Raw genomic sequence first — 24,577 nt, 5'->3', positions numbered from 1 at the left:
AAAAAACCCAGAACAAGGGATGTCCCTTGCAACCCTGTAATTTTTTTATCTAAAGGGATAAACACATACTGATTCAGTTAACTGTGAAAGTTACTCTTGGACTTGTAGGAGCAATTTCCAGACATGGCTTCCATTTGGCAATGAACAAGCTAATGAATTTTCGCCAGAAAATTACAGTTATGGACCTGCAGCTCCTTATTTTAAGTATTTTAAGTAAGCTTTTGTCTGAGGGACTCCTAGTGAACTCCAGCAAATTGAGAGTATCACAGTGCCAAAAGCACCTCGGTTCCTTTGAGTGTTACTAGAGGAATCTTGAACTGCGGGTGCGTTTAAACTCCCACTTCTCTTTTCTCTCCCCCCTTCTCTTCTAGACAGTTTTGGCAGTGATAGGCCAGCACAGTATGCCTTGCCTTGCTGTCTGTCCTGTGTTTGATAACAAATGCTTTAATATGCTGGACTGAGGTGTCTAATAAAAAACATCAGCAAAGAAATAGCTCACACTCGATGTATTAGAGGTCAGCTTGAGAGTAAAGAATTAAAATCCCTCTCCCACAATCAGGTTTCAGTGACCACACTCTCCTTAAACTTGCTCTGTAATGATCTTTGTAGTCCCAGGCAAACAGCACTGTGGGGTTTACGTTAAGTCCAAATTAAAAATTGTTAAGTTGTTTTCTGGAAAGGGATCTATGTGCACTGCATTGCCTTAATTCCTGGTGTGGCGTCAAATCTGTTAGAAATGTGTCGCAATGGATTGGGCAATTTACAGCATTCACATTGCAGTTTGTAGGGTCTGATCTTCACATGATGGCAGATTCCCTGCTTCTCCAAAAAGAAATAGTAAGTGCTTCATTCCCTGAAAGGACAGGGTGTTCAGGCTGGTTTTTTACTGAGTTAGATGAAAGATACTCTAGGTGAGAAACAAAACTAAACATCTGGTTTACACTTTGCATAGCTCAGATTCAGCCAAGCCTCTTATTGCTGCATTTTTCACTGCTCAGATGGACATGGCAAATGACCCGCTTGTACATGAAGGTGCTCTATGCCTGATGCACCACCTGGAACAATTAGCCATATCCACTATGGTCCTCAGAAGTACTCACCTGCTGCTGAATACCACAGCAGATGATGTGTAGCTGTGCACTGATTGGGGGAAACAGCAAAGGAAGACCTTTTTTAAAATAAAATAATTAAAAGTTCTAATGAAACAAGGGAAAAGCAAACCTGTCTACAGCAGAGAAAGTTGTGGTTGCCCCACGGATGTAGTAGTCATAAGTGTACATCATCATGTCCATATCTTCTCCATAGTGTCCTGGATATTCTGTTGTTAACCTTTTACATTAAGGAAAAAGAAGACAGTAGAATTTAGCATCTTATAAAAAAAGCACTTGACAGAATGCAACTCAAATAGTAAATTTTTCCTGCTGCTTTGAAAGTTCTTGTTTCTTATCAGCACCACAAGATGTAGTGTCCCCTGTGAGACTGCCTTTATCTTCTACACAACTAATTCATGTAGTTATTTGAGTGCATTTCAGTAAGTTTAGAACTGTTAGGAGCAAGCTGGAGTATTTTATGTGTATGCGTCTGCAACTCTGGCATAAAAGCAGTGTGAACAAGAGCTTGTCTACCACTTATGTGTTTATTGCAGGGATTTGCTCCATCCTCTTTTGACTCTGTTTGGTTTACTGCTGTGGAGTGCTGCAAATGTTGCCAAGTCAAATAGCTGCAAGCATTTATCCATTTATGAATTATATTATATGAATGTAGCAATTAATCCATTCCTCTTTGTTGTTCCCACTTTCTGCCTAGTTTATAATGTAAAAATATGGGCCTGGACAATATTTGTTCCATGTATTTTATCTAAGAAGCTCAAAGTGATTTTGTACTTATTAATCAAATTATGGTTCCTGCTTCCCTGAGAACTAGGCAATACAGTACTTGGTTTTAGAGATAATGAACAGATGCAGGAAGGAGCTGGGATCTTGACCAGTAATTTATGTCAACATTATGTTAGAGGTCAGGAATGGAAACCTGGCACTAGTCTTTCCTTGTATTACTCCATTTTACATGGGTGTTGCTAGTGGCATTGTGTCAGCATCACTTTGAAATGGCGCAGGGAAGAATTAGATTCCTTGTAAGGGGGATGCTGTCTCTCTGGAAATGAATGGTTCAGCTCCTCTAGAGACTAACAGGGTTAAGATGCCTCTACAGAAATCCTGACAACCATTTTTCTGACTTCATTCAGCCCAGCAGCAGTGCTTGAATGATGCTTGAAGGTGATCTTTGCACTTGCCAGCCAAGCACTCATGTACATGTTTAGATTTCGTTAAACCAGTGGGGTCTGGGCACAAGCTTAAATATTTTATTCTTCAGGAATATAATTATCAGGATAGTTTTAAGTTTTTAAAATTAGATGTTTGGGTGCATTTGGAGCCCAAACCAGAACTCTTGGAATACTCAGACACGGAAAGTTTACCTGAAAACTGAGGGACTCTGGAACATTGCGCTGTTTACTCCTGGAGCCACTTGCTATAACAAAAAAACTCCTCTGAAATTTCCATCGTTCTCTGTGTTTTTTAAATGTATTTTTGATCACCTTGTCTGCCCTTTTTTATGCTTTTTACATCTTCTTTGCAAAGCAGATATTTTTCTTTAATTTTCAAAAGCTGAAGCTGACCTGGACTTAAGTCACATCATTCAGTTCTAACACCATTCCTTGTAACAAATCATTATTCCTTGACAACTGAAAAATGGGATTAAGTGTGAAGCTCAAGCATGGCCTTTATAAGATCCCTAAGTGTCAGCAGTCAGCTTCTTTCTTTGAAGATCTCGTTCTCAAGTCCTTTGGCCATGGCAATCGTCAGATTACCAGTTGTAGTACAAGAACACCTGTCCTCAGGTGTGTTTGGGAAGTAGAAGATCAGGCCTGGTCACAGTGTCTGTTGTCAGAGCTCTGATCAAGGGCCCCTGGATTTGTGGAGGCCTTGCAGTGCTGTGCTGTTGGTAAGAACTACAGCAGTATTTCACAGGTCATGCAGACACCTGCTGTGGACTAGGAGAAACAGAAGAAACCATGCACATGAGCAATTGTTGGGATGGATAAATAGACAGAGTCACCAGTATGCTCTGCAAGTGGAAAATTAGAGCCACAGTTTTCAGCCCAGCTCCCATGAAAAGTCAAAAATGAAACCACTATGGAATTTAAGGGAGCTGGCTCTGACCCAGGCAAAGAAAATAAATATAAATATTATAAAAGGCTGTTCCCTGTGGCTTCTGACTGGTTAGCTGGTGATTTTTCTTAGACTAAAGATCATCACTTGAATGTGTTTCTATCAAACAATGGCAGACCTGCTTTATTTGCTATTTTGATTGAAGGCTGGTGTTACCATTTTTGCTTTCAGGACATCTCCCCTTGTGCTCCCAAATATGTATTTATTTGTCAGTATCAGGCATTTTAAAACTCTGACTTGAATACCTCTTTACTTAGACAGCCTATGACTTGAATCTATAATACAGTTTTATGGCCCCATAGCAAAACCTTTAGCTGACCATAAGCTGGTCCCTTGGTATAGCCAACTTGCTGAAAGCCCTTCAGTTTGCAAAGAGCTCCTTTCAGGGCCCTGCACTCCATGCCCAGAGCTGTAGTGAGAGCTGAAGCATACTGCACAAAGCCTGACCTCTGCTACATGGTCTGCATTTTATCCATTTTCTTTACACAGAAATCAAGCCCTTGAGGAGGACTTTTTTGCATGCATGAGTCTTCCTTCAGTGAAGCTGTGGGTCTGAACCTGGGAACTAGAGCCTATTTCTGGATCCATAGCCAGAGCCCAAGAGAAATAAGAGTTACATCTATGCTAGTAAGTTAAACAGCACCAGAGAATGTTTCTGGGCACTGTAACTCAATTGCCTATACATGTAATTTATTAGAGCAACCCCTGGAGCAGTTTTAGCCCAGACCAACTAGCAGAGTCTCAGCCAATACCTCAGAGACACAGCAGGCAGAATGTGGACACTCTGTTTTGGAGGATAAGAAAGGTTAATGGTGTGGCTGCTTCCTCTGCCAGAGGAGAGTCCCCATATTTAGTTTACTAATTTGGAGCCTGAGAGTCTGATAATACGTCTTCGAAGATTCCTGGGGTGTAGGAGGTTTTTAAAATGTGGCATGAAAACCAGCTATGGACCAGAATTCAGTTCTGCATTCCCCCATCAGCTCCAGGGTTTTGTGCTTTTTAGGTTTATTATGAGAAAACGCCAAGACGTGTTTATATATATGTTCCACCAAATGTGTTTTGTAACATCTGTTTGGCGTTCAGCAAGGAAAATGTTCTGTGATCTTGACCAGTGCTATGTACTGGGCAGACAAGACTCTGCAAAACACAAGGTTCAAAAGCAGCTTGCAGTTCTACTGAGAGACAGAACTGAGAGTTAGTTCTTTGAACTTGTTTCATGAGTCTTTCAGTTGAAAAGGAAATCTGATGACAAGCTCCTGAATTGCTGTGAAGGATCTCGCAGGCCTTTCACAGGAGCAAGTGATGTTATTTTGAAGTGAATGGATGCAGTAGTGAGCCTTCATTTAGCTTCCCTCTTCTTCTGCCTGCTGTCATCTTCCCCTCCCTCTCTATTATAAACTTCTCCACATTATCATTCAGCCTCCTAAGGCTCCTCCACTAAGCATATTCAAAAATCAAATATATGCAGTTACTGAAAGTAAGTGAATTGGGGACTTGAGCTGCTCTGCAGTTTGTCTTGTTGCATAGACAGATGCCTACACGGACTCCTTTTGCTCTGGAGAGAAAAGTTATAAAGAGTGTTATGACAGCAATGTTCAAGTTCGCTTGTGTCTGTTTGGTCTGTCTGTCTAATTCAGTTCTCTTTGATGTCTGCTGTACTCATTTATGAAACTGTTCCCTTAAATCCATGCATCTCAAGGTCATCTGGATTGTGCTGTATCATCTGGGAGGAAATGCAATTGGTTGTCATATAGCAGGGCTCTGTGGTGTGACCCAGCTCTTCTCCATCATCCCCAGTTTTGGAATTCAGTCTAAGTCACACAGAAGATCTGCACTGAAGGATACTCTAGTGTTTAATGCATAGGGATATTCAGTAGGTGGTTTTCTCATCCTGGAAGGGAGAAATTCTGATCATTTAATTCAGCCATTAAGGGTTTTCTCGAAGTGGTCTGCCCAGCTCAAGACAGCAGTTCCCTCAGCATTTGTTGTAGTTTGGTCTGTAACCTTGTTATCAAGTGTTTCATATCAACTGTGAACCACCTTACAGACAGGTAATTTATTTACAAACTTGGTAACATTTATAAGCCACATGTGGCAATATATGGTTTGTACCTGAGAGGAGTTATGAAACAAGTGAGAGACTTTTTGCACTAGTTGGTGAGAGTTCGCCTGCCCACGGGAGTCTGGACTCCCAAAGACTCCAAGCCTGAAGGCAAGACCCATTTGGGAAGAACCATCCACAGTAATCTGCCCAAGGGCCCTGTAAGCACTTCTAGCACTGACCTCTTAACAAAGGAAACTGAGCTAGGGGAGTAGTGAGAAGTTTGGGAATAGCAAGTGCTGAGACAAAAGTCCCTGCTGCTGTTTTGGGGCATATAACCCAAAACCTAAGGCCTCTATAGCCAAGCCGTGGTGCTTGTGGTGCCTGAGAAGGATACATGAGGGAAGGCCCTAGGAGAGAAGCTTGCAAATCTGCTGTGAGAAGATCCGTGTTATACCGATCATGGGATCTAAGCACTGAGTAGTTTGGTGCCAGATGAACTCCAAGGAGGCAGAGGATCTGTGTAGGGGCTATCAGGGTGCATTTAGTGGGATTGTTTACTAAACCCAGATATGCATATAGGTGTCAAGAGGAGAAAGCAGGTAATTTCTACATTAAAAACCTGGGAAGAAAGGTTTGTGAGAAGGGATATAAGTGGTTAGGCATGTGTGTGGGAGAGCGGGAAAACATGACAGAAAAAGGTATTTTCATAATGGGGTTTTTAGCTGGGACAGAGTGATGTAGGACAGTTTAGCTTCTGACTGGTTTGCATCACTGCACCCATCCCCATGTTTTTCTAATGTACTTTACTATAACCCTATAAATCTTGCTCAGGGTAGGAAACACTGGAAAAAGGCACAAAAATATTTAACATGGTTAGTGTTGTTATTGTTGTAGTCTGAAAGTAGTAATGTTGTTTATTTTCCATGGTGAAGAATTACTGTTAGCGATTAATAGAAAACACTGTTACTCATTTAGCACTGAGTGTTTAGTCCTAACCCATAGTGATCCCTAGCACTCTTTGTAATGACTGACTTTCAGAAATAGTTACCATCAGTCTATGGTTTACTGATCAAAAGACTGAGTCCCACCAATGGCCTTATCAATACTGTACAGCCTGCCCCTTGGAGAAGTAAATGGGAACTGTAGGTATGCCTTGCCTTCAGATACCAAGCAGATGAAAGAAATGAATCTTTTGAAATATCAAAGACAGTCAGTGGTAGAGCTCATGGTTTCTTGCTCCAACTGTTGAAAATACTTATTCCCTGCTAGTAACTACGTTGTTTCAAAGTGCTCTTACATTTTTCATTTCTTGTGCAACTACAGTGCTAACAAGATGAATAGAAGAAGCTGTTTCATTTCGAGAGGAGAATATAATCTTTGACTTTAACTTTCTGACCTTTGAGGAAGAGGAGTGTCCCCTGAATGGCCTTGCTGTTTCAGACATTATTTACAAATGCTTCAAATGTATGACTCTCCTAAAGGAGAATGTTTTTTTCAAGAGCCAAGAGCCTGCATGTTACATTCAGGGAACATGGGAATTATATGCCTCTTCAATCAATTTCAATACTTCCTCCAGCTGGAAAACAGTGGTCATCCCCTTTTAAAAAGCACACTGTGCTGAAGCCAAAGATGGTCTTAGTAAACTCTGTGCGGAAATCCCTGCTAATGCTCCCAGTATAACTAGATCCCAGATTGCTGGGGTGCCAGGGAACTAGAGGTGACATGGAGCTGCTCTACAGATAAGCAATTTTCTCATGTGGCCGTATCGCATGTATTTTGGGATTGAGTTCAGGCTCCAGGATCTGATATCTCAGATTCTCCTAGAAACATCACTGGCCTTCTGTTCCCATTCACAGGGCTGAGGAGCCACAAGGCCAACACAGTGGGACCACAGTTCTTGGAGGCCTGCATGAGCTAGTGCAGTAAAGGTAAAAGCAGCAGCAGATAGCTCAGGGCATCTTATGCCTGTTCCTCAGGAAATACATGTCTGTAGTAACATTAACCAGCTTTCCAATATTAACTAAGTGAGTTTGTCCTAGGATGGCTCTGGAAGAAGGTCCTGGAGATTGAGCTGTAAGGTTGTATTTGCTGGGATACAAAATAAACCTCAGTTAAATACCTTTATGTAAAAAAAAAAAAAAAAAAAGAAGAAGAAAAGGAAAAGCGGGGAGGGGAATTGTGTTGCGCAGAAGTGCATGTTTCTGCCACATCTGTTCCTGGATGTGTATGTCTGCTGTTGGTAATCTCTGAGAAACCTGCATAGGATCTCATCAGTTTCAATATGAAACTGGCAGGTTGAGTCAAGAAAACAAATAAATTCTTTAAGCCCCGTAACTCTTGGAAAATGTAATTGTTGCCTGGACAATGTAACTGTTACAGAGAGCAGCCACAGCTTCAGACAGACCTTCTGGCACTTGAACTGCTGGTTGTTTGGAGAGAGGAAACAGTCATAAACAATCTGTGCAGACTTGGGGCTGTTCTGTGACATGTGTTTGCTTTGGAGAGTATGGATCAAGCTTTCAATTTCCTGACAAAGAGAAAAGTCTGAACTCTAATGGGTCCACTTAATAACTTTGTCTCTGCATCTGCAATGGATTTGCTTCCTTTATGGTTTGAATCAGCACAGGGTTTATTTTACTGTGGTGGTATTCCTTAGCCAGGTAAAATAATAGGAGCTCTTCTGCCTCCTGTGAGGAATGTTAATTATTTTCAGTATGGTAAAAATGTGCAGAATCCATGACAAAGCTTGGCATGGTGAGGAAGGAAACAAAGTACTTGTAAAAAACCCATAACTAAACACCAAGTGCAAAACTGTGAGGCTGGAAAATATTAGTATATTTATTTTAAATATGGGATTACTGTGCAGGTAAACTGGGAATTAATGGTTAGAAGATGAGCTGTAAAAGAGAACTGCTGGGCTCTAAGAGTAAGGGTATAGATGCTACCAAGCAAAGTCCATAACCATGTATTTGGCTTTAACCGTATTGTTAAGCAAAGTGTTTACTTGTGTGTTTCAGTCAGCGTGATGGTGTCATAAATTAGCATTCCAATAAGTATTAGCAGGACTCAAAAACCACAGGAGTCTTCCAGCTATAAAACCACGTCAAATTCTAACAAACCATTTGCATAGAACATATACATAGGGAAGACCTGGGTTTATTCATTTTAGGGAAGACCACCTCATGAGAAATGTAGTCTTGAAGAGGAAAAGCCAAGAGAAATCATGCAGAATACCTGCTTTTGTATTTGCCAGAGACCCCTCTACAGTGACAGCTGGAAGCAGAAGGGATCAAATACCCAAGGTGAGAGCTAATTTAAAATAAAGAGATTTGTCACACCTCAGTATTGTCAGTTTTCTTAAAATGCCTTTCTGTCCATATTTGATTTCTTAAAGAAGGATTCATTGCACATTAAAATTCAAGGATGCTGAGAAATTCTGCACTGTGGACTGTCTTTGAATATGGATTTTTGTATATGTCACACATGATCCACGAGGCACCACATGTCATTGCATATTTTCCTGTATTACTTTTCCACTTTTTACTTTTACGTATAATCACATACTAATATGCGTTTGCTGATTCAGTCAAGAAACAGGAGTCAGCAGCATGTTAATAGCCATTTCTCCACAGATAGTTTCTTGACAGCTTGTTTCTGGAACATGGTAAATACCATTATAGGTTGGGGCAGAAACTGTAATAAATAATGATACTGTATATGCACACACATTTTTGTTGTGCCTTATATGCGTATACATTTTGAGGTCCTACCCATGATAGCCCAGATCTGCTTTGCAGATTATTTGGAAAATGGGTTCTCTCTGTCAAGTGCATCTTAAACAGAGTGCAAGATACAGACCAGAAGTGTGATGAGCAAACAAGGTTTTTTGAATTTGGAAATACCAGTGGAAGCAAAGTTGTGAATGAGGTCTCCTGGGCTTAGGATATGGGAATTCTAGTTGCTGCACGCTGAAGTTGAACATTTCAGACAAGTCACATCTGTAGCAGCAAAAGGTGAAAAAAGCAGGGGGGGTTGAGCTACAATATGGCAGTTTGTGTTGCTTATACGTTAGCATAGCAACTAGCATTCACCCAGATGCTATTTAGACAGGGTAAAGGGAATAAAACAGAAAAGAAACCATTCCCAGGGGACAATAGGCAGGAGACCACTCTTTTGGAGAGGGGCTTTTCACTGCATGGTGTAGAATCCTCTTTGGGATCACAAGATAACTGTAGTGGAAAGGGACCTCAGCAGGTCTTTATTCAGCCCCAAGGATGATCCCTGAACAGCCTCACTGGGCAACCTGCTCTACTGTCTCACTCTCCTCATAGAGCAAAAGTTTTTCTTTATATCCCCCTGAACAGCTGTTTGTCCCAGTTTGGTGTCATATGTGAACTTGGTGAGGGTGTGCTCTGTTGCCTCCTCAAGGTCGCTGATAAAGATGTTAAGTAGGAAAGGTCCCACGGTAGACCCTTAGTCACATTGCTCTGCTTGTAATGGGCACCCAGACAGGGCATCACCCCTCAACTGCTACCCTCTCAGCTTGTCACCAATCTTTTGCCCACCATTTTGTCTGTCCATCCAGACCATAACATCCTAATTTGGATAACTATATGCAGAAGGAGCTTGTATCTGCCTTGCTAACACAGAAGGCAGAATGAGAGCTTGAAAGAAATTGGAAGAAATATGTCTTAAGGAGGCACTTCAAGAGAATAAGGTCAAACAAGGCTCTCAGGTAGAAGAAAACTCTGTAAGAGAGACTGTCCAGGCTGAGAGTGTATATGGAAGTGTCAAGATAGGCCAGTAGCTTGAATGAAACAAACTGGGCTCCAGACTGAGTGACTGAGGCTGGTAATGCAGGGTAAAAATGGTTTTATAATGAACCCATAATTACAAACTATGCACCAGAAGCTTTTCACAAGCCAACTGACAGGTCTTCTCAGAGGTTTTACAGTTCTCCCCTCCCAGAAGAACATGAGAACATGGGATTTTTACCCTGCTTAAAGAGAGAAACTCTTCGCCTGCCTTTTCTGCATGGCAAGACAGTAGTAGCAGCTGACCTGTATAAGGCATTCTTTTAAGCACGAAAATAGAGTGTTGTCATTGTTGGAAATAGAAGGACAGTACAAGAGTCCATATGCAGCTGGGGTGGAAATGCTGCATGAGTAACTTTTACATTGGGATTTGCATTACTCTGAATGTCAATTTGCAAGGCTGAGACTAGTTGTCCTAGTTGTTCGTAGTTGTGAGGAGGACGTCTGAGGAAAGCAGAATTGTCAACGACAACAGAAGAGGTCAGAGAAGATTTCTATTGTCTCTCTGAAAATACATGCAATATCAGATGAGTAGGAGATTGGAAGAACTGCTTAAAAGTTAGGGTGAGTTTCCCTCAAAGGGAAGAGCCTGGGCAAGTAGGTAAATAAACCCACAGGGTAGAAAATCTCCGCAAGCAGTGTGGGCTGGAAAGGCGGTAGGAGAATGTTCAAAGACTTTGTTACAGAGTTCCTGTAATTTAAAATCTTTAACTGTAATAATGAAAGAATATTTGTTTTCCTCCTGGCTGCCAGGAGACTGAAGGATGGAAAGCAAGCCACTGCTGTTTGTGTTTGGCCAGTAGCCAGCAGGACAAGTAAGACCAACAGGCATGTAAACAGTTTGTATGCATCTCAATGGGAAGTTTACTTCAAAGCTGAGTTCTGAAGCAAAGATTCAAGCACAGATTCACACCCACCACCCCAATTTTCTTCTTTTCTTTTTTTTTTTTTTTTAAGTGCAGATGGGTTATTCTTTGTATTGGTGAGAATAGCTGGATTAGTAGCCCTGGAGAGTAAAATCATGAGTTCTGTTACAAAGAACAGACAGGAGCAATATCAGCTTCCTCTACGCAGTCTGCGCAGAAGCCACACTTGGTGACACAGGGAAGGTCAGGATGTGTAGCTCATTTTTCCATAGCCTCTGTGAGGTTGCCACCAGCGATTGTGAGGCCATCTTTGTTTTTTAACGTTTGGTCTATGTTCAGTAGCTCATTTTCAATTTGGTCTTCAAACAGCCTTGAGAGAGGGAGCTGCTGCTTGTACCCAGATGTGTTCATCTAGGGCTAGTTACTGCCTTGCGTTGTTCAGTGTAACTCTGCCCTTGTTCTCTTCCCTTAGCCATGGATCCTCCAGAATCCTGTTACTAGACTGGAAATAACTTGCTTAGCCCCATAAAACACAGTTAAAATTTTCTTAAGACAAAGTTTTTTATGGGCCAAGTGGCCAAAGAAAGATGTTTATAGGGACTGCTGGGGAAAAGAGGCTAACAGGTTTGGTTTCTGCTTGAACTCACCAGCATGAATATGGGCATCTCCGGCTATAGCGGCAGCAGTAAAATTGCCATTCACGGTCAAGCACAGATGGAAAATACTGACTCTGGAAACCAGCCACAAGCCCATTGTTTGAGCAAGTTTGATACCTAATAAACATGAGAAAGGGAAGAACATGTAAGAAAAACATGTTATTAGATTCTGTGCTAGTTCCAAGCAGTTCTGAAAACATCATTAAAGATTTTGATTCAGGGTGAAAGTTAAAGGTCTGGCTTTGCATCGGGAAGCACTGTATGCGCTTGCTGTGTATTGAGTAACCACTTTATATAAGAAAGAAGCAGTAGTTAACTAATAATTTCTTAACATTAATGTTGCATTTAAAACTTTTTAAACTATTCTAGGATTCTATGATTCTATGAAAGTATTTAATAATTTCAGCAGGCTAATTGGGCAAGAATATCGTTCTGGTGTTGGCATTCTCAACTGTTTACTGACTTCAGAATAGTCCATTAATATTTTTATCTTTGACTTGGTATTTGAGCATTTGGGGTTCACTGGAGTAAGTTTTTTCAATAGCTTCTCTCCAAAAAAGAAGCCTTACAAACTCTTTTATGCAAGAAGTTCAGCGATTTATTTCTTTCCCAATTACCTGTCTCCAGGAGAAGACACTATTAATTCAAAACATTACAGGCTTGTGATGAGATCATGACTTGATAACAATCACATGAGGAAAATGTTATGAGGTGTTATGAAATTATAAGGCTCACATTAATTTTATGGTTGGATTTTCAAAAGAAAAATCTGCTGTTTCATGCTTTCTGTATACACGGCAGTTCTGTCACACGCATAAATCACTGCCTTCAAGTAGAATAGACATGGTCTCTAAGCATGCAAATATATGCTTCTCTTTCTGCACGCCCTCCTAGCATCTGGACCTTGATACCCAAAGTAATCTGAGTGATAACCAGTTTGAATAGCTTGACTCTTGGAGACTAAAGACAAGGAGAGTGTGAAAACAGACAGCTATTAAGTCAGCTATTGAGTACTCATTCTTTCAAGCACCCTCCTAGCCTTATTGTTTCCCTGTTGGAGAAAATTACAGGAATTTCCATTTTCTTGTCTTTCTTTTCCCTTCATCAAGAAAAACTGGCAGCCTTGAGCTGTAGCAAACCTTCCTTGCAATACCATAATATCAAATACATTGGTATATTCAAAAGACACTTTCAGAAGTAACTTTATGATTAACAAATGTGACAAATGTCTCCTGGTTTCATTCAATGACCTCATGGTTTATTTTAATGACCCTGGAGTTTCCAGAAGGGAAAACACCTAACGGAGCAGACTTTAGTGTTTGGAAAGTCATTTACTTGTGCATGCAAGTGTTCTTGAAAAGCATGAGGCTCAGGACTCTGTATGCAAAAGCTGAAAAACTGATCAATTTTGACGAGTGCAGGGATTAATTCCACTGCCTAAATTTCAGCTTCTACCTTTGAACAAGTGGTCTCTTCTGTATGTCCTTTCTTCCACTGTGTTCTGTTTTTCTGTAAATAGGAGTATTTACATATGTTTGTACCCCTGCATCTCCCACATAGCTGAGGCCACACATAGGTGCTGTGCTTTGTGAGACTCTTTCAAAGACCTTCAGAGTTAAGAAATTAAGGGACTCTGAGTTGCTATGGTATCACACCAAGTAAGGCAGTTTGGCTCTCAGAGGATTTCAGCAGGACTTTGATAGGAAGCTGCTCTGGGTTTTGGCACATAGGCCGTGGGAACATATGGCTAAGATTCTGTGTAAACATATTGGATAGCTGCAGATGATGGGTGTTATCCTAACGGAAGAAAGGTTGATTCACAGAAATATAGGGAATGGTTGTACCTGTTGCAAGATGAGCTTTAATCTGTGTAAAGTAGAACCAGACTTGTATCTCTTCATCTTCTTCTGCCTCTCCCCCAGTTACATGCATTTCCACTGCTCCAGTCCTTGTGCCCCTTTGAGATTTTCTAGGTTTTTTGCCTAGGTGCAATAACAGGAGCATTTCATTTGCCCTTTTCCTTTGCACTTCCTCTCTGAGGCTCACCATTACCTTGCAATGTCCCATCTATTAGTGTCTGATATTTCTTGTCTTTGTAGGAGGTTCTTCCTTATCCTTTTCTCCCCACCTGCTCACATTAAGTCTGAGAAGTCCTGCCCTCTTTGCCCTTTTTTCTTTGCAGCTTTTATTTTCTTGACACCTCTACTAATACAGTCCAATTTTGATGGGAAGATTTATTTTGAGAGAGATGTCACTGATGGACCCCTCTTTTTCTAGTTGATTGAAAAAAATCTAGCTAATATAACTCTCCTATGTCTACATGTGTACATCTTTGGGCAGTAAACTTTAGGAAGGTTTAGTTATTTTTCATCCTGATTCTATCTTCTCGTGAAAAGTTTGATTTAAAAAAAATTAGTGTTTAAAGTTTCCATAAAAATTAGTTTCTTGAATGGAGAGGATAGCTGGACATAAGTCATGTCTTATCATTAAATTGCCATTTTATTTTAAAAATATTCAAAGTAAAATTTGAAATATACTTTTAAGCTTATGTTCAATTCTCCCTTGCTATTTTTGTCTCATACACACCAAGTCCTGCAATCTGTTTATTCAAGCTCAATACTGGGTTCAGGGAAAGGAAAACAGTAGTGACACTGAAGTAGTTTTCTTTAGCTTTGGGATAATATACAATTTTTTTGCCCTGCATGTTTCTAATTTTCAAGTCAAATCCAGGTATTCCTCCAAAAATGAAGAGAGGCTCTCAGAAATTTGAGTGCTTATTTGTCAGCTCGTATACCATTTTTCCTTCTCTTTCCTTTTCCCAGTCAGTCTCTCCTAGAAGCAGAAAGTAATTCTTCAGGGGCTGCAAACAGCCCTCCTCACACACCTTTTCAGTCAGATGCTCTATGCACTAATTGGAAAACAACAATATGTGAGGATTTCTTCCTTCTCTGTTGAATTCACTACTGCTGTCACAGCAAATCCTACAAACCAGCATGGTGAATAAAAGCTAGTGATTTAGGACCTTTGATTTATGGCCAAGTAAGGATAATGTCTTTTCTACTAGAACCACGCTGTAACACTTTGGTTGTAGAGAATTCAGTATTCAGAGTTAAGGTCACTGTTCTCCTCACTCATGAAATCCTGACATGGCTAAGAAGAGACGAAGATACCTCTTAGAAGGTGAATGCAGAAGAGAATGAGAAACCATCTGGGACTGTGTGAGATTAAATTTAGCAATGTATAGGTAATTTTGTTTCCCTAATTGGCTCAAGTTGTGATGCATGAAGAGTTGCCTCTTAGGTTTGGTACTGGGAGGAGAGGAGGTGAGCTGGCTGGGAAAGTGGGAAGGTTGGTGGAGGTGAGGGTCAGGTGCTGTTGAATGGGAAGTTGCCCTTCCCTTCCCTTGTTTACATCAGTAACATCACTGCAGTGTTTCATAGAAAGTAAGTAAAACTATACAGCCTTATTTTGGGAGGAGTTCTGTGTAGTAACAGGGATATGGCAGCTGAGAGTTTCCTGACCTGCTACAGTTGCTGTGAAAAGCCTCTCCTTTTCCAATCTTCTGAACTCCTTAATGAGTGTTGTACAGCTGAGTTCTGTCATGGCAAGCAACCAAAGTGTGCATCCATGTTACCAGTTTAGCTCAGGTCAGTATTGCTTTCCTTGTTAACCAGTGAGCTTGTATCAGAGAGACCAAACTAGAGCTGCTTTGAAACAAACCCACTGAAAACATACATGTGGATTTTAGGTCCATGCATGGCTTGTATTTCAGTCTGCTTCACTGATGCACTTAAATTGTGCCACATTATTTGCACGTGTCGATCTAGTCTCAGCCACCAACTGTGGACCTCATTGACTCAACATTTGCCTGCCAGACTGAAGACAAATATTGTTTGCAACAGTATAATTGTTTTAGGCAATGGCACCAATTGTGGTGAAATTTGATAATTATGCCTACATCTAATTTTTGCTCTGTGCTAGACAAAGCCCCAGAGTGTTGAGCGCTATCTGATGTTGGTGCTACGTTGTAAACCTCTCTCTCAGGCCCCTGTCCTTCAGATATGTCAGGAATTAGCCTGAGCAGCATGCTGTCCTGAAGATGACAACCCAAAGGGGAAGCCTGTTCACTACAAATCCACTCAAGTCAAGATGCAGGAACTGTTGCTGTTTGAGCCTGCATTGCATCCTTGCTGCACCCATTGGGTAGCAATCCCTGAGGCTCCCTGGAATCATGCAGGGTCTGACACACAGAGCAGTCAGTAGTCACTGGGTCATGCTGCATTAATAGTGATTTGTTCCTTGTAACAGGGTGACCTGAGAGTCATTCTATGTACTTGAAAAAAATGCCACTGTTTTGCTGTAGAACAGATGGCTCCTATAAAACTTGCACCATTAATTACTTTAAAGCTATCTGTCTCTCTAGAACCTGTCACAGAAAAATTAACCTATCTATATATTAGGGAGATGTATCAGACAAGGCAAACTGACCCACTAGAAATAACACTGTGTGCGTTCATCTGCAGCCCTCCCTGAGGGGCATACAGAGAGAGGTGGCTTAACCTCATGCAGCTGGTAAGGCCACAGTTAGAAGTGTGGGAGGCATTTTTAATGATAGACTGTTTTCCTGGAGTGTTTTTCCAACAAAATCTCTTACTTTCAGTATCCAAAACTTAATTTCCTTTTGGTACAGCATGGAGGGGATGCCCTGTCCTGCTCTCCTGAGTTATTTTTGCGGAGTGTCTTCCCTCTGTGTAATTTGGTTAGTCATATGATGAAAGCTAATTTAATGGTGAGTTGCCGATGAGTGGGGAGACATAAATGGCTGAGGGCAGGCTCAGGACACTTGAAATGCTGGCACTCAAAGGGAATGACTTTTCTGTGGTTGATTAGGCCATACCAGTCACCAGTGGCCACTTCTATGAGGGGTCTTTACTCTCTGTTGTAGGGTGGTGAGAAATGTTGTCATGACTTTCACATGCCAAAGGCAAGTTCACTGTAATCTTCAGCTATCTTTTTCTTTCATTTAGGGGTCAGTGATGACTTACTTTCTTCTCTCTGCCCGAGGGGCTGATGAGGCTTCCCTATCTATCAAAACACTCTTCCTCGGATGCTCCCATTGGACTCAGTCCATTGCCGCTGTGCTAAGAGCTTGTAGCACTATCCCTTTAACAGAAACCTAGGGCTTTGAAGAAAAAGTAACTTGTTTGCATAGATAGCTCAAATGGGGACAGTTTGAAAGGGCACCTTGAATACTGGTTTTGGGTAATACAGCCTCAGATTTGAGACTTGGATTGGTCAGGGATTGAGAACAAAAGCAGTTCCTTGCCGGCTTACTGGAGTCTGCTGCCAGGGCCTGAACAGGAGGCTCCTGCAGCCACTTCCTTTGCTCATGACTCTGTCTTTGCACCTAGTTTGTAGGCAATGGGGTTGTGTGCCTACTAGAAGGATCTGGGTGTATGTGTCTGTGCACTTAAAGAGAAAGCAAAGTGAGTATGGGAGTGGGGAGGGAAATTATAAATACCTGTTTTTTCCAAGTCCTATCCAAACAATTTCTCAGCAGTCCAAACAAGGAAAAGAGGCAATAAACATGCATTAAACACTGCTTGCCTGAAATGTTTCTGCTTTGTGCCTTATGGGCAACTGGGAGTGTATTGCAGATACATGGTTCCATCTGTATTATGTGGTGTAAACCAAACATTTTCTCCTGGGAGGAATAGTTAATTTTATTTCACTTGCAAGCTTCTGTTCACTTGTTCATGTGATCCCTATCCTTTGGTATGATCTCTTTCAGGCAAGAAAAATAGTTTTTCTTAAGTACCTTATTCAAAGGCTTGTCTGTGGAGACAACTCTGTAGTATTAGAGAAACAGTGAAGAATAGTCTCACCTGCAATCACTCCAACCTTACCTTTTCCTAGGTTGCGAAATATTTGCCAAAAGTCAAACTTGCTCCAGTACAAATGGAGCTAAGAACATAAGCTTAACCAGGAATAGCATCTTGGTTACCAAATAGCCTCTGCAGGTGTTAGTACAGATTCAACAAAACCTTTGTATACGTACTTCACTACAAATGTATTCACAGATTAATGAAGCTGAGAAGGCAGCCCTGGTCATCTAATCAGACATATTGCCTAAATTTTCCCTGTGAGTCTTGTAACAAATTCACAGGTTTTTCATGTCCGTTCAGCAAAACACAAAAGAACATGCTCTCTTCAGAAGTGTATGTACATAAATGCTTAACTTCAGGGATGCATTTATCAGCAAAGCACCTATAGTTAGATGTATTTTGAAATTCAGTAAGTAATTCTAGGCAGTTGTCAGAAGTGTTTGGTTTTTGTGAGTCTGCTTCTGGAGAGAGACAGAGTGCCCCAGGGAACAGTTTTTAGAGTACCTGTTTCTCTCCATTGACCCTGGAAGGGAGCAGAGGTCATAACCTAGGCATCATAATTAGATGCCTAATGGGGATCTGTGTCATTGCCCTCTTTCTCTTGAATATTTTTGTTCATATCTGTAAAATGCAAAGTCTTATGGGTTTAATCCTAGGAGTGCATATGATACTTAGTGTAGCAAGCAAACTAAACAAGCTCTGCCTGTGGTTCCCTCCTGCCCTCCAGCTCCACAACTCTCCTATCCCTATGCTCCCCACATAATTTCTACCATTTCTCCTCCAGTGTTAATGGCCAAAGAAAATAATGAGTTGAAAACTCTTTCTTCTCTGCTTTATATTTCCAATCAATTTCTCTCTAAAGCTTTTTTTTGTTTTGTTGTCTTTTCTAAAGAAATGTCTCTTGGGTTTGTCTCTGTTGTGGAGCTGCACAATAGTCCAGAATGATGGCTTGGCTTTGCGAGCGAAGATTTGGGAAGGGCTTTAACCACGCTTACTACAAGCGTGATGACCAAGGGCACGTGGGATATGAAAATCTGGTTGGAAAAAAAGCTGCTTAGGCAATCTGGAAGCGTCTGACCAAGACTGTCGACTCCTGAGCTAACTCGAGCTACTGATGTGCCTGTCCGCCCACATGCAACGCTGGATCTGCAGCTTCCCATGCACCTTGTCACCTGCCGCTTCGACCCTCGCCCGTCCATACAGACACGTGAGAGTGAGCCCTTCCAGCCTGCACAGTGGATTTGTTAGGTGAGGCGCAGCTTGCGCAGAACTGGCCCCACCCTTCCTTCTCCTATGAGGAAGGCCTGTCTTTGCTAACCAAGATTTGGGAAGATCCTCACCCACACATTCTGAACAAGACTGTCATCTCCTGGGTCAATCACAAGCGACCCGTGATGCAATAGCACAACAAGCGTCTAGGCGGGTTCTTAGAGCTGTTCAGTCATAAGCCCACAGATGGTAGCCTCGCGCCAGTGGCTCCTCAGCCAAGTGCACGCACCAGGGGTCTGAACCTGCTGTTCCTCTTGTACTGAGCAGGATTACTATTGCCACAACTCATCATCAGTAGGGTAAAACTAACCTGTCTCACGATGGTCTAAACCCACTCACGTTCCCTATTAGTGGGTGAACAATCCAACGCTTGGTGGGTTAAAACTTAAACAGGGGAAGTTTAGGTTGGATATAAGGAGGAAATTCTTTCCTGTTAGGGTGGTGAGGCACTGGAACAGGTTGCCCAGGGAGGTTGTGAATGCTCCATCCCTGGCAGTGTTCAAGACCAGGTTAGACGAGGCCTTGGGTGATATGATTTAGCATAAAGTGTCCCTGCCCACGGCAGGGGGGTTGGAACTAGATGATCTTACGGTCCTTTCCAACCCTAACGATTCTATGATTCTATGATTCTATGATAGGAAGAGCCAACGTCGAAGGATCAAAAAGTGACATCACTATAAATGCCTGGCTGCCACAAGCCAGTTGTCCCTGTGGTAACTTTTCTGACACCTCCTGCTTAAAATCCAAAAAGCCAGAAGGATCATTAGGCCCCTAACACAGGTGTTCAAAGGTGAGCTCAGGGAGGACGGAAACCTCCCGTGGAGCAGAAGGGCAAAAGCTCGCTTGATCTTGATTTTCAGTCCAGAATAGTATTTGTGAAATGCCATAAGCATCATTTGACAAAGGTAGTTTTTTGGTGTTTCTGCCAGAGTAGAGTTTCTGGGACAGGGCTGAGAAACTGGAGGGAATTCAAAGGAGAGCTCTACGTAAGATCAACACTTGCTTAGGAGTGTTGGAGTACAAAACTTCCAAAGGAGAGCTAGAAGGATGGAGATGTGTTCAGCCTGAAAGCAAAAACATGGGTGAAGGTGTGTAGGTGAGGAAAAGGCATAGCTGCTACCTATTCATAAGTTAAAAAGATTTTACAAAGAATGCAGTGTGCTAGTTCACATTACTCAGTGAAGGCAGGGCAAGGAACAGAAAGTCTCAATTACAGAAGAGGAAGTGTAGCTTAAACTTTAGGAAAAGCTTGGCAGCTTTGCAGTTATTGGTAGTACAAGCCATTGAATCTTCCTGGATCTGATGTGCAGGGTGAGACACAGTGCCCTGTGTGGCAGAGCTGAAGAAAGGATATTACAGTCCATCCTACACAGATGGGGAATGGACTAGCAAGTCCTACAAAGTGGTGTGTTAGCTGACATGAGGATGATGTATTGCTCACCGAGAGACTGGTTTGTCAGGAGATCAGCAGGGAAACAGAGGAAGCCAAACAGGAACTAAGGGTACAGATTGTGACTCATCTTTGTGGTCCCACTTGATTAGAGAGTGACTCCCTTTAGAGCTGTGGATGGTTCCAAATAGTACTGAGCTGGGCATGGAAGAGAGAAAAGAGAGACAGCTGTGAGGAGTAAGACTGCCAAGAGAGAAGGTTTGGGATTGTCAAAGGCCCCACAGGCTGCATCCATGCCATCACTTTAATTTGAGGTTTGAGTCTGCACTCAGACAATCCAGGCTGGCTGCCTGCTGGCCCAGTCTTTCACTCCAGTCCGGGATAAGCCTGCTGGATTCTTGGGCAGCAGTGTCTGGGAACAGTGAGGGATGTACTGGCTTACAGCAAGAAGCTCTCCATGAAACACTCACTGTAGATGCAACTAGCTCAGCCCTGGATGCAGAAAACTGCAGAACACAGCAAGGCACAGCTAGCTAAGATACATGGAGACAGCTTAAGCACGAGTTCACCTTTGCAAAGGAGTATGTGTTCCCTAGTCACTTTGGTGTATTCTTGCCTCCCCCAGTAGACAGAAGAATGGAAGAAGGATATCTTTGCAGAGAAGACAGGTAAATGTAAGGATGTTGGACTGAAAAGGTGAGCTAGAGGAGAAATAACTAAAATAACTCCAAAAGCTAGAAAATAGAGTGAAACAGGGTTAAACACATTAAAGAGGGGTTATAATAGTTTGGAAAAAAGATATGGTTGGCAATAGGAAAAAATGTAGGCAAGAAAGAGGACAAAGTGGAAACATTTTTTAAGAGGTGAAGGAAATGAGATTTAGGTAATACACTGGATGTAGTCATGCTAAGCATATGGAGCATGGTGATGAATATGGCCCCATGGTTAGACAGCAGAAGAAAATGTTCTGTATAGACTTAACAATGTCCTCGTAAGAGGTGAACTTGAGCATTGCTGTCAGAGATTTTTAGGAGAATAATGATTTTGTTTTGAACAATAGAAAGGTCTAATTTAAAATTGCTATGCAATAGGTAGAAATTGCATCAGTGTATGAAAACTGAAGAAGTCATCTAGGATTATTACAGTGTCTTCTTTCTGCCTGTTTTCTAGCCTTTCTTTTCAGTTCCTATTCCAAAATTAAGTGTCGGGTCAATCTTTTTTTCCTTAGCAATTGCATCAGCCATAGGAATGTATCACGTGGTAATGAAAGACTATGAATAATGCAGAACAGAATTTTGAATCATTTAAAAAGCAGAAGCTTTACATTTCATTGCTAACCTGTTCCCATATAACATGAAATCTACAAAAATCACATTGCAATTTCTGGGGAAAAAAACCCCAAACAACACAAACAACCACATTTCAAGTAGTTGAGACTATTCTTGCATTCATTTCATTCTGTTCAAAGATATTTCAAACTTGGAGTTTTCAAAACTGTGTTTCATATTTCATTAAAATATCAGAAGATGATTAAATGCTGGCTATGTACTACCTAAACATGAAACACTCTACATATTCCTGAAATTACTGTGGCCATGAAATGCGATCACCTTTGCCTCTAAGGTTGGTGGAACATATAATGTTTGGTTAACCACAATTGACTGTATTAGGAAATTAACATGATCCTCTATCATTATCATGCATATATATGCCACCATCATTGCTCATTAGTGTGGATTTTTGGCTCTGTAACATCAGCATGACTAGAAAACAGCTTTTGACGGTGCCTAAGCCAAAAAGCTTAGCAACAAAAACACAAAGAGAAAAGCCAGTGCAATATATATATATTTTTTTTTTTCTGTCCCTAGTGATAAGAGCAGGAGAGAGGAGTTTTGAAATTTATTCCCAGTTTAGTCACTGGTCAATGAGTGGTCTTTCAAGGGGGACTTTATCCTTTCCTCACTGAAGGTTCATGCCTTATTTTCCTCATCAGTGAACTGACAGAAACAAGACCAAACCGTTTTGCAGCTGAGGTTGTGAGTGACCGAACAATGCAGTATTTCTAAAGCACAGTGAGAACCTCAAGCAAGAAATTTCTAAAGAGAAGGCAGATGTGATGCTGATCATCTCACACACAGGCATCATGATTAATGAGTCTCAGGCAGCTGTTCAGGGCAGTGAAGCCTCTGCATATGATGGCATTACTATGCATTTGCATTGCTCTGACTGCAGTATTAGCACCCACATTCCACAGGGGGTATCAGGGCTGTGCCCTCCAGGGGTGGTTGGGGGTATCCTACCATTCAGTTCCCGCCCTGTTGATCTCTTCCCACCAGCACTCTGTCGGCTCACCGAGGCTCTGGGCCGCTGGCATGCAGGCATAGTTCCACAGTCTGTCGGAGCCTTCCTTCTTGTTGAAAACACTCCTGATGGCCACAATCACCTGCCCATGTGGGCACTGGAAATTGAAACCCTGCCGGTACACATTGACCCATTCATCATTATCTCCATAGTTATAGGGGCCATAGTAATAGTCACCATATTGGCCCCATGCCACAGTCACCAGAGGCAGGAACACACAGAGAAGGACGAGGTCCATCCTGAGGATGTTCCTGGCTTAGAAATGCCCTGCTGGTTTGTTGGGCTGTCCCTTTTATATTGCCTCTAACATTTGGCTTCCAGATGTTATGTTTCCAGATCCAAGTGCAATGTGTCATTGCTTAGCAAACCTTCTCTGACACAGACACATCCAATTACTTCTTAAGGTGGAATTTTTGCAAATGCAGTAAGTCTGCAGGCTGCAGGCCTGCACTCTTCCCACTATCCCAAGCCATCTGTAATCCCTGCAGAGCTACTGTGTAGACCAAGATACGCATTGTAGTACAACTATCACAGACATCCCACTTTGAACCTCAAGAGAGCAGTTAAGTTTCAAAACAACTTTATTTAAAATTAAAGCTCTGTCTGAATTTGCCACTTTCCATCATTAGTAACATGCAACAAAATGTGTGTGTCCCCACCCTCTTCCCTAAATATAGTGACATGATTCTGTCAGTTCCTAGAAAGCAGGGAGTTGGGTAAGATGTGGGATTCATTGCTCGTGGTGTAAAAAATCCTTTAGACGTTTTGGTTTGGTTTGGTTGGAGGCTGGGTGGAGCTTGAATGACTGAGCATCTAGTTCAGCATGGAAACAGCTCACCCTGAGAAGTGGGGATCAGCTTATTCCATGCAGAATTGATTTTGCTACAACTGTGTGGGCACTGTAAAACTATGGACTGGGCAGATGTTTTAATGTGAGGATAAAGCACATAAGCAAGTTACAATGAGATAAACGTCATGTGTCACCGCAGCATACTGGAATCTCTGAGCTTAAAACTACCTTGCATTTATCATGGGCTAGAAACATGGGGCTGAGGAACTGCTGTGCTGCAGATTCAAAAACTGACTTGCCACTTGGAAATGTGTTTATATGTCACATCCCACATAATTTATCAGGAACCCACCCTGCTCAGGAGATTGTGGAATGGTGTGCTTTACTTAACTGTGTACTTGACCCATAGAAAACTGTCGGACTTGAGCATGTTTTAATAAGTAAGAAAGTCCAAAGTCAATCTAACATAGATCTAACATCTGCATATGTTGCCTGTGCTGTGTTACTAGTGAAATGTGTGACCCTGGGAGCAGCTCCAGATTCAGATCTTCTCTTCCAGTAAAACTACCACAAAGGTTCCAAGGGGTGTTTCTTGCTGCAAGTTTCTCCTCCACTCTTTTCACTACTTTTCTTCCTCATTTGGGCCATGCACTGAAAAAAACGTGTATAAGCTTTTACTCTGTTGCTGATACCATCAGAAAGATCTATGGTGGGTAGCAGTGGCCTCGCTTTTCCCTAGGGAACTCCAAACCCATCATGCCAGGTCATTTCTTTGCAGGAGCATAAGCATCCCAGGAGGTAGGTACCTTTATGAACCAGCCCCAGATCTCAAAAGCTGTCTTCATCCTTATTAACCTCACTTGCAGATGCTGCAGCCTCAGATGCCTGGGGAAAAGAGCTATTGAGACAGTACAGAACAGCCCTTTCCTTGGAGCTGCCATCCTCTAGATCTTAGGTAACACTAGGAGACACAGGTAGCCAAGTCTAAAGAGAGAAGAAATTTAAGATTAAAAACCCCGTAGTTATTTGATGGACAACAGCCTGCAGAATTGAACTGCACAATCTCACATGAGTTTTTAAGCTAAATAATGTATATTTTTTCCCCTCTTACTTAGACACAGTCACATCCGGGAGTACTGCACACTGCTGTGTATGCCTGAGAGGCATTGTGGAAGGTGTTTAGCAGGAACATGTTATCATATATATATGATCCTCATTTCACATAGCCCTCTATAAGCACCATTCCTTGGAAGGAAGTCCTTACATAGCCCAATG

The 24,577-nt window shown here is 41.8% G+C and overlaps 1 protein-coding gene across 1 annotated transcript in view; it reads right to left on the bottom strand.

Moving 5' to 3' along the window:
* Positions 1–22,797, bottom strand: part of DPT (dermatopontin) — a 28,585-nt gene extending 5,788 nt beyond the window's left edge. The window contains exons 1-3 of the mRNA XM_061453859.1: positions 22,452–22,797; positions 11,599–11,724; positions 1,222–1,329 (exon numbers count right to left, since the gene is read on the bottom strand). Coding sequence (XP_061309843.1) covers positions 1,222–1,329; positions 11,599–11,724; positions 22,452–22,750 — 533 coding nt within the window. The 5' untranslated portion in view covers positions 22,751–22,797. The remainder of the gene's footprint in view (positions 1–1,221; positions 1,330–11,598; positions 11,725–22,451) is intronic.
* Between the last annotated feature and the right edge of the window lie 1,780 nt (positions 22,798–24,577).

Source organism: Pezoporus flaviventris, unplaced genomic scaffold, assembly GCF_033815535.1.
Source record: "Pezoporus flaviventris isolate CSIRO_AGI_PZ_B2104156 unplaced genomic scaffold, CSIRO_AGI_Pfla_v1 ptg000015l, whole genome shotgun sequence".
Classification (NCBI taxonomy): domain Eukaryota; kingdom Metazoa; phylum Chordata; class Aves; order Psittaciformes; family Psittacidae; genus Pezoporus; species Pezoporus flaviventris.
Note: the sequence above shows the minus strand (reverse complement) of the source record. Positions and strands in the feature narration are given on the sequence as shown.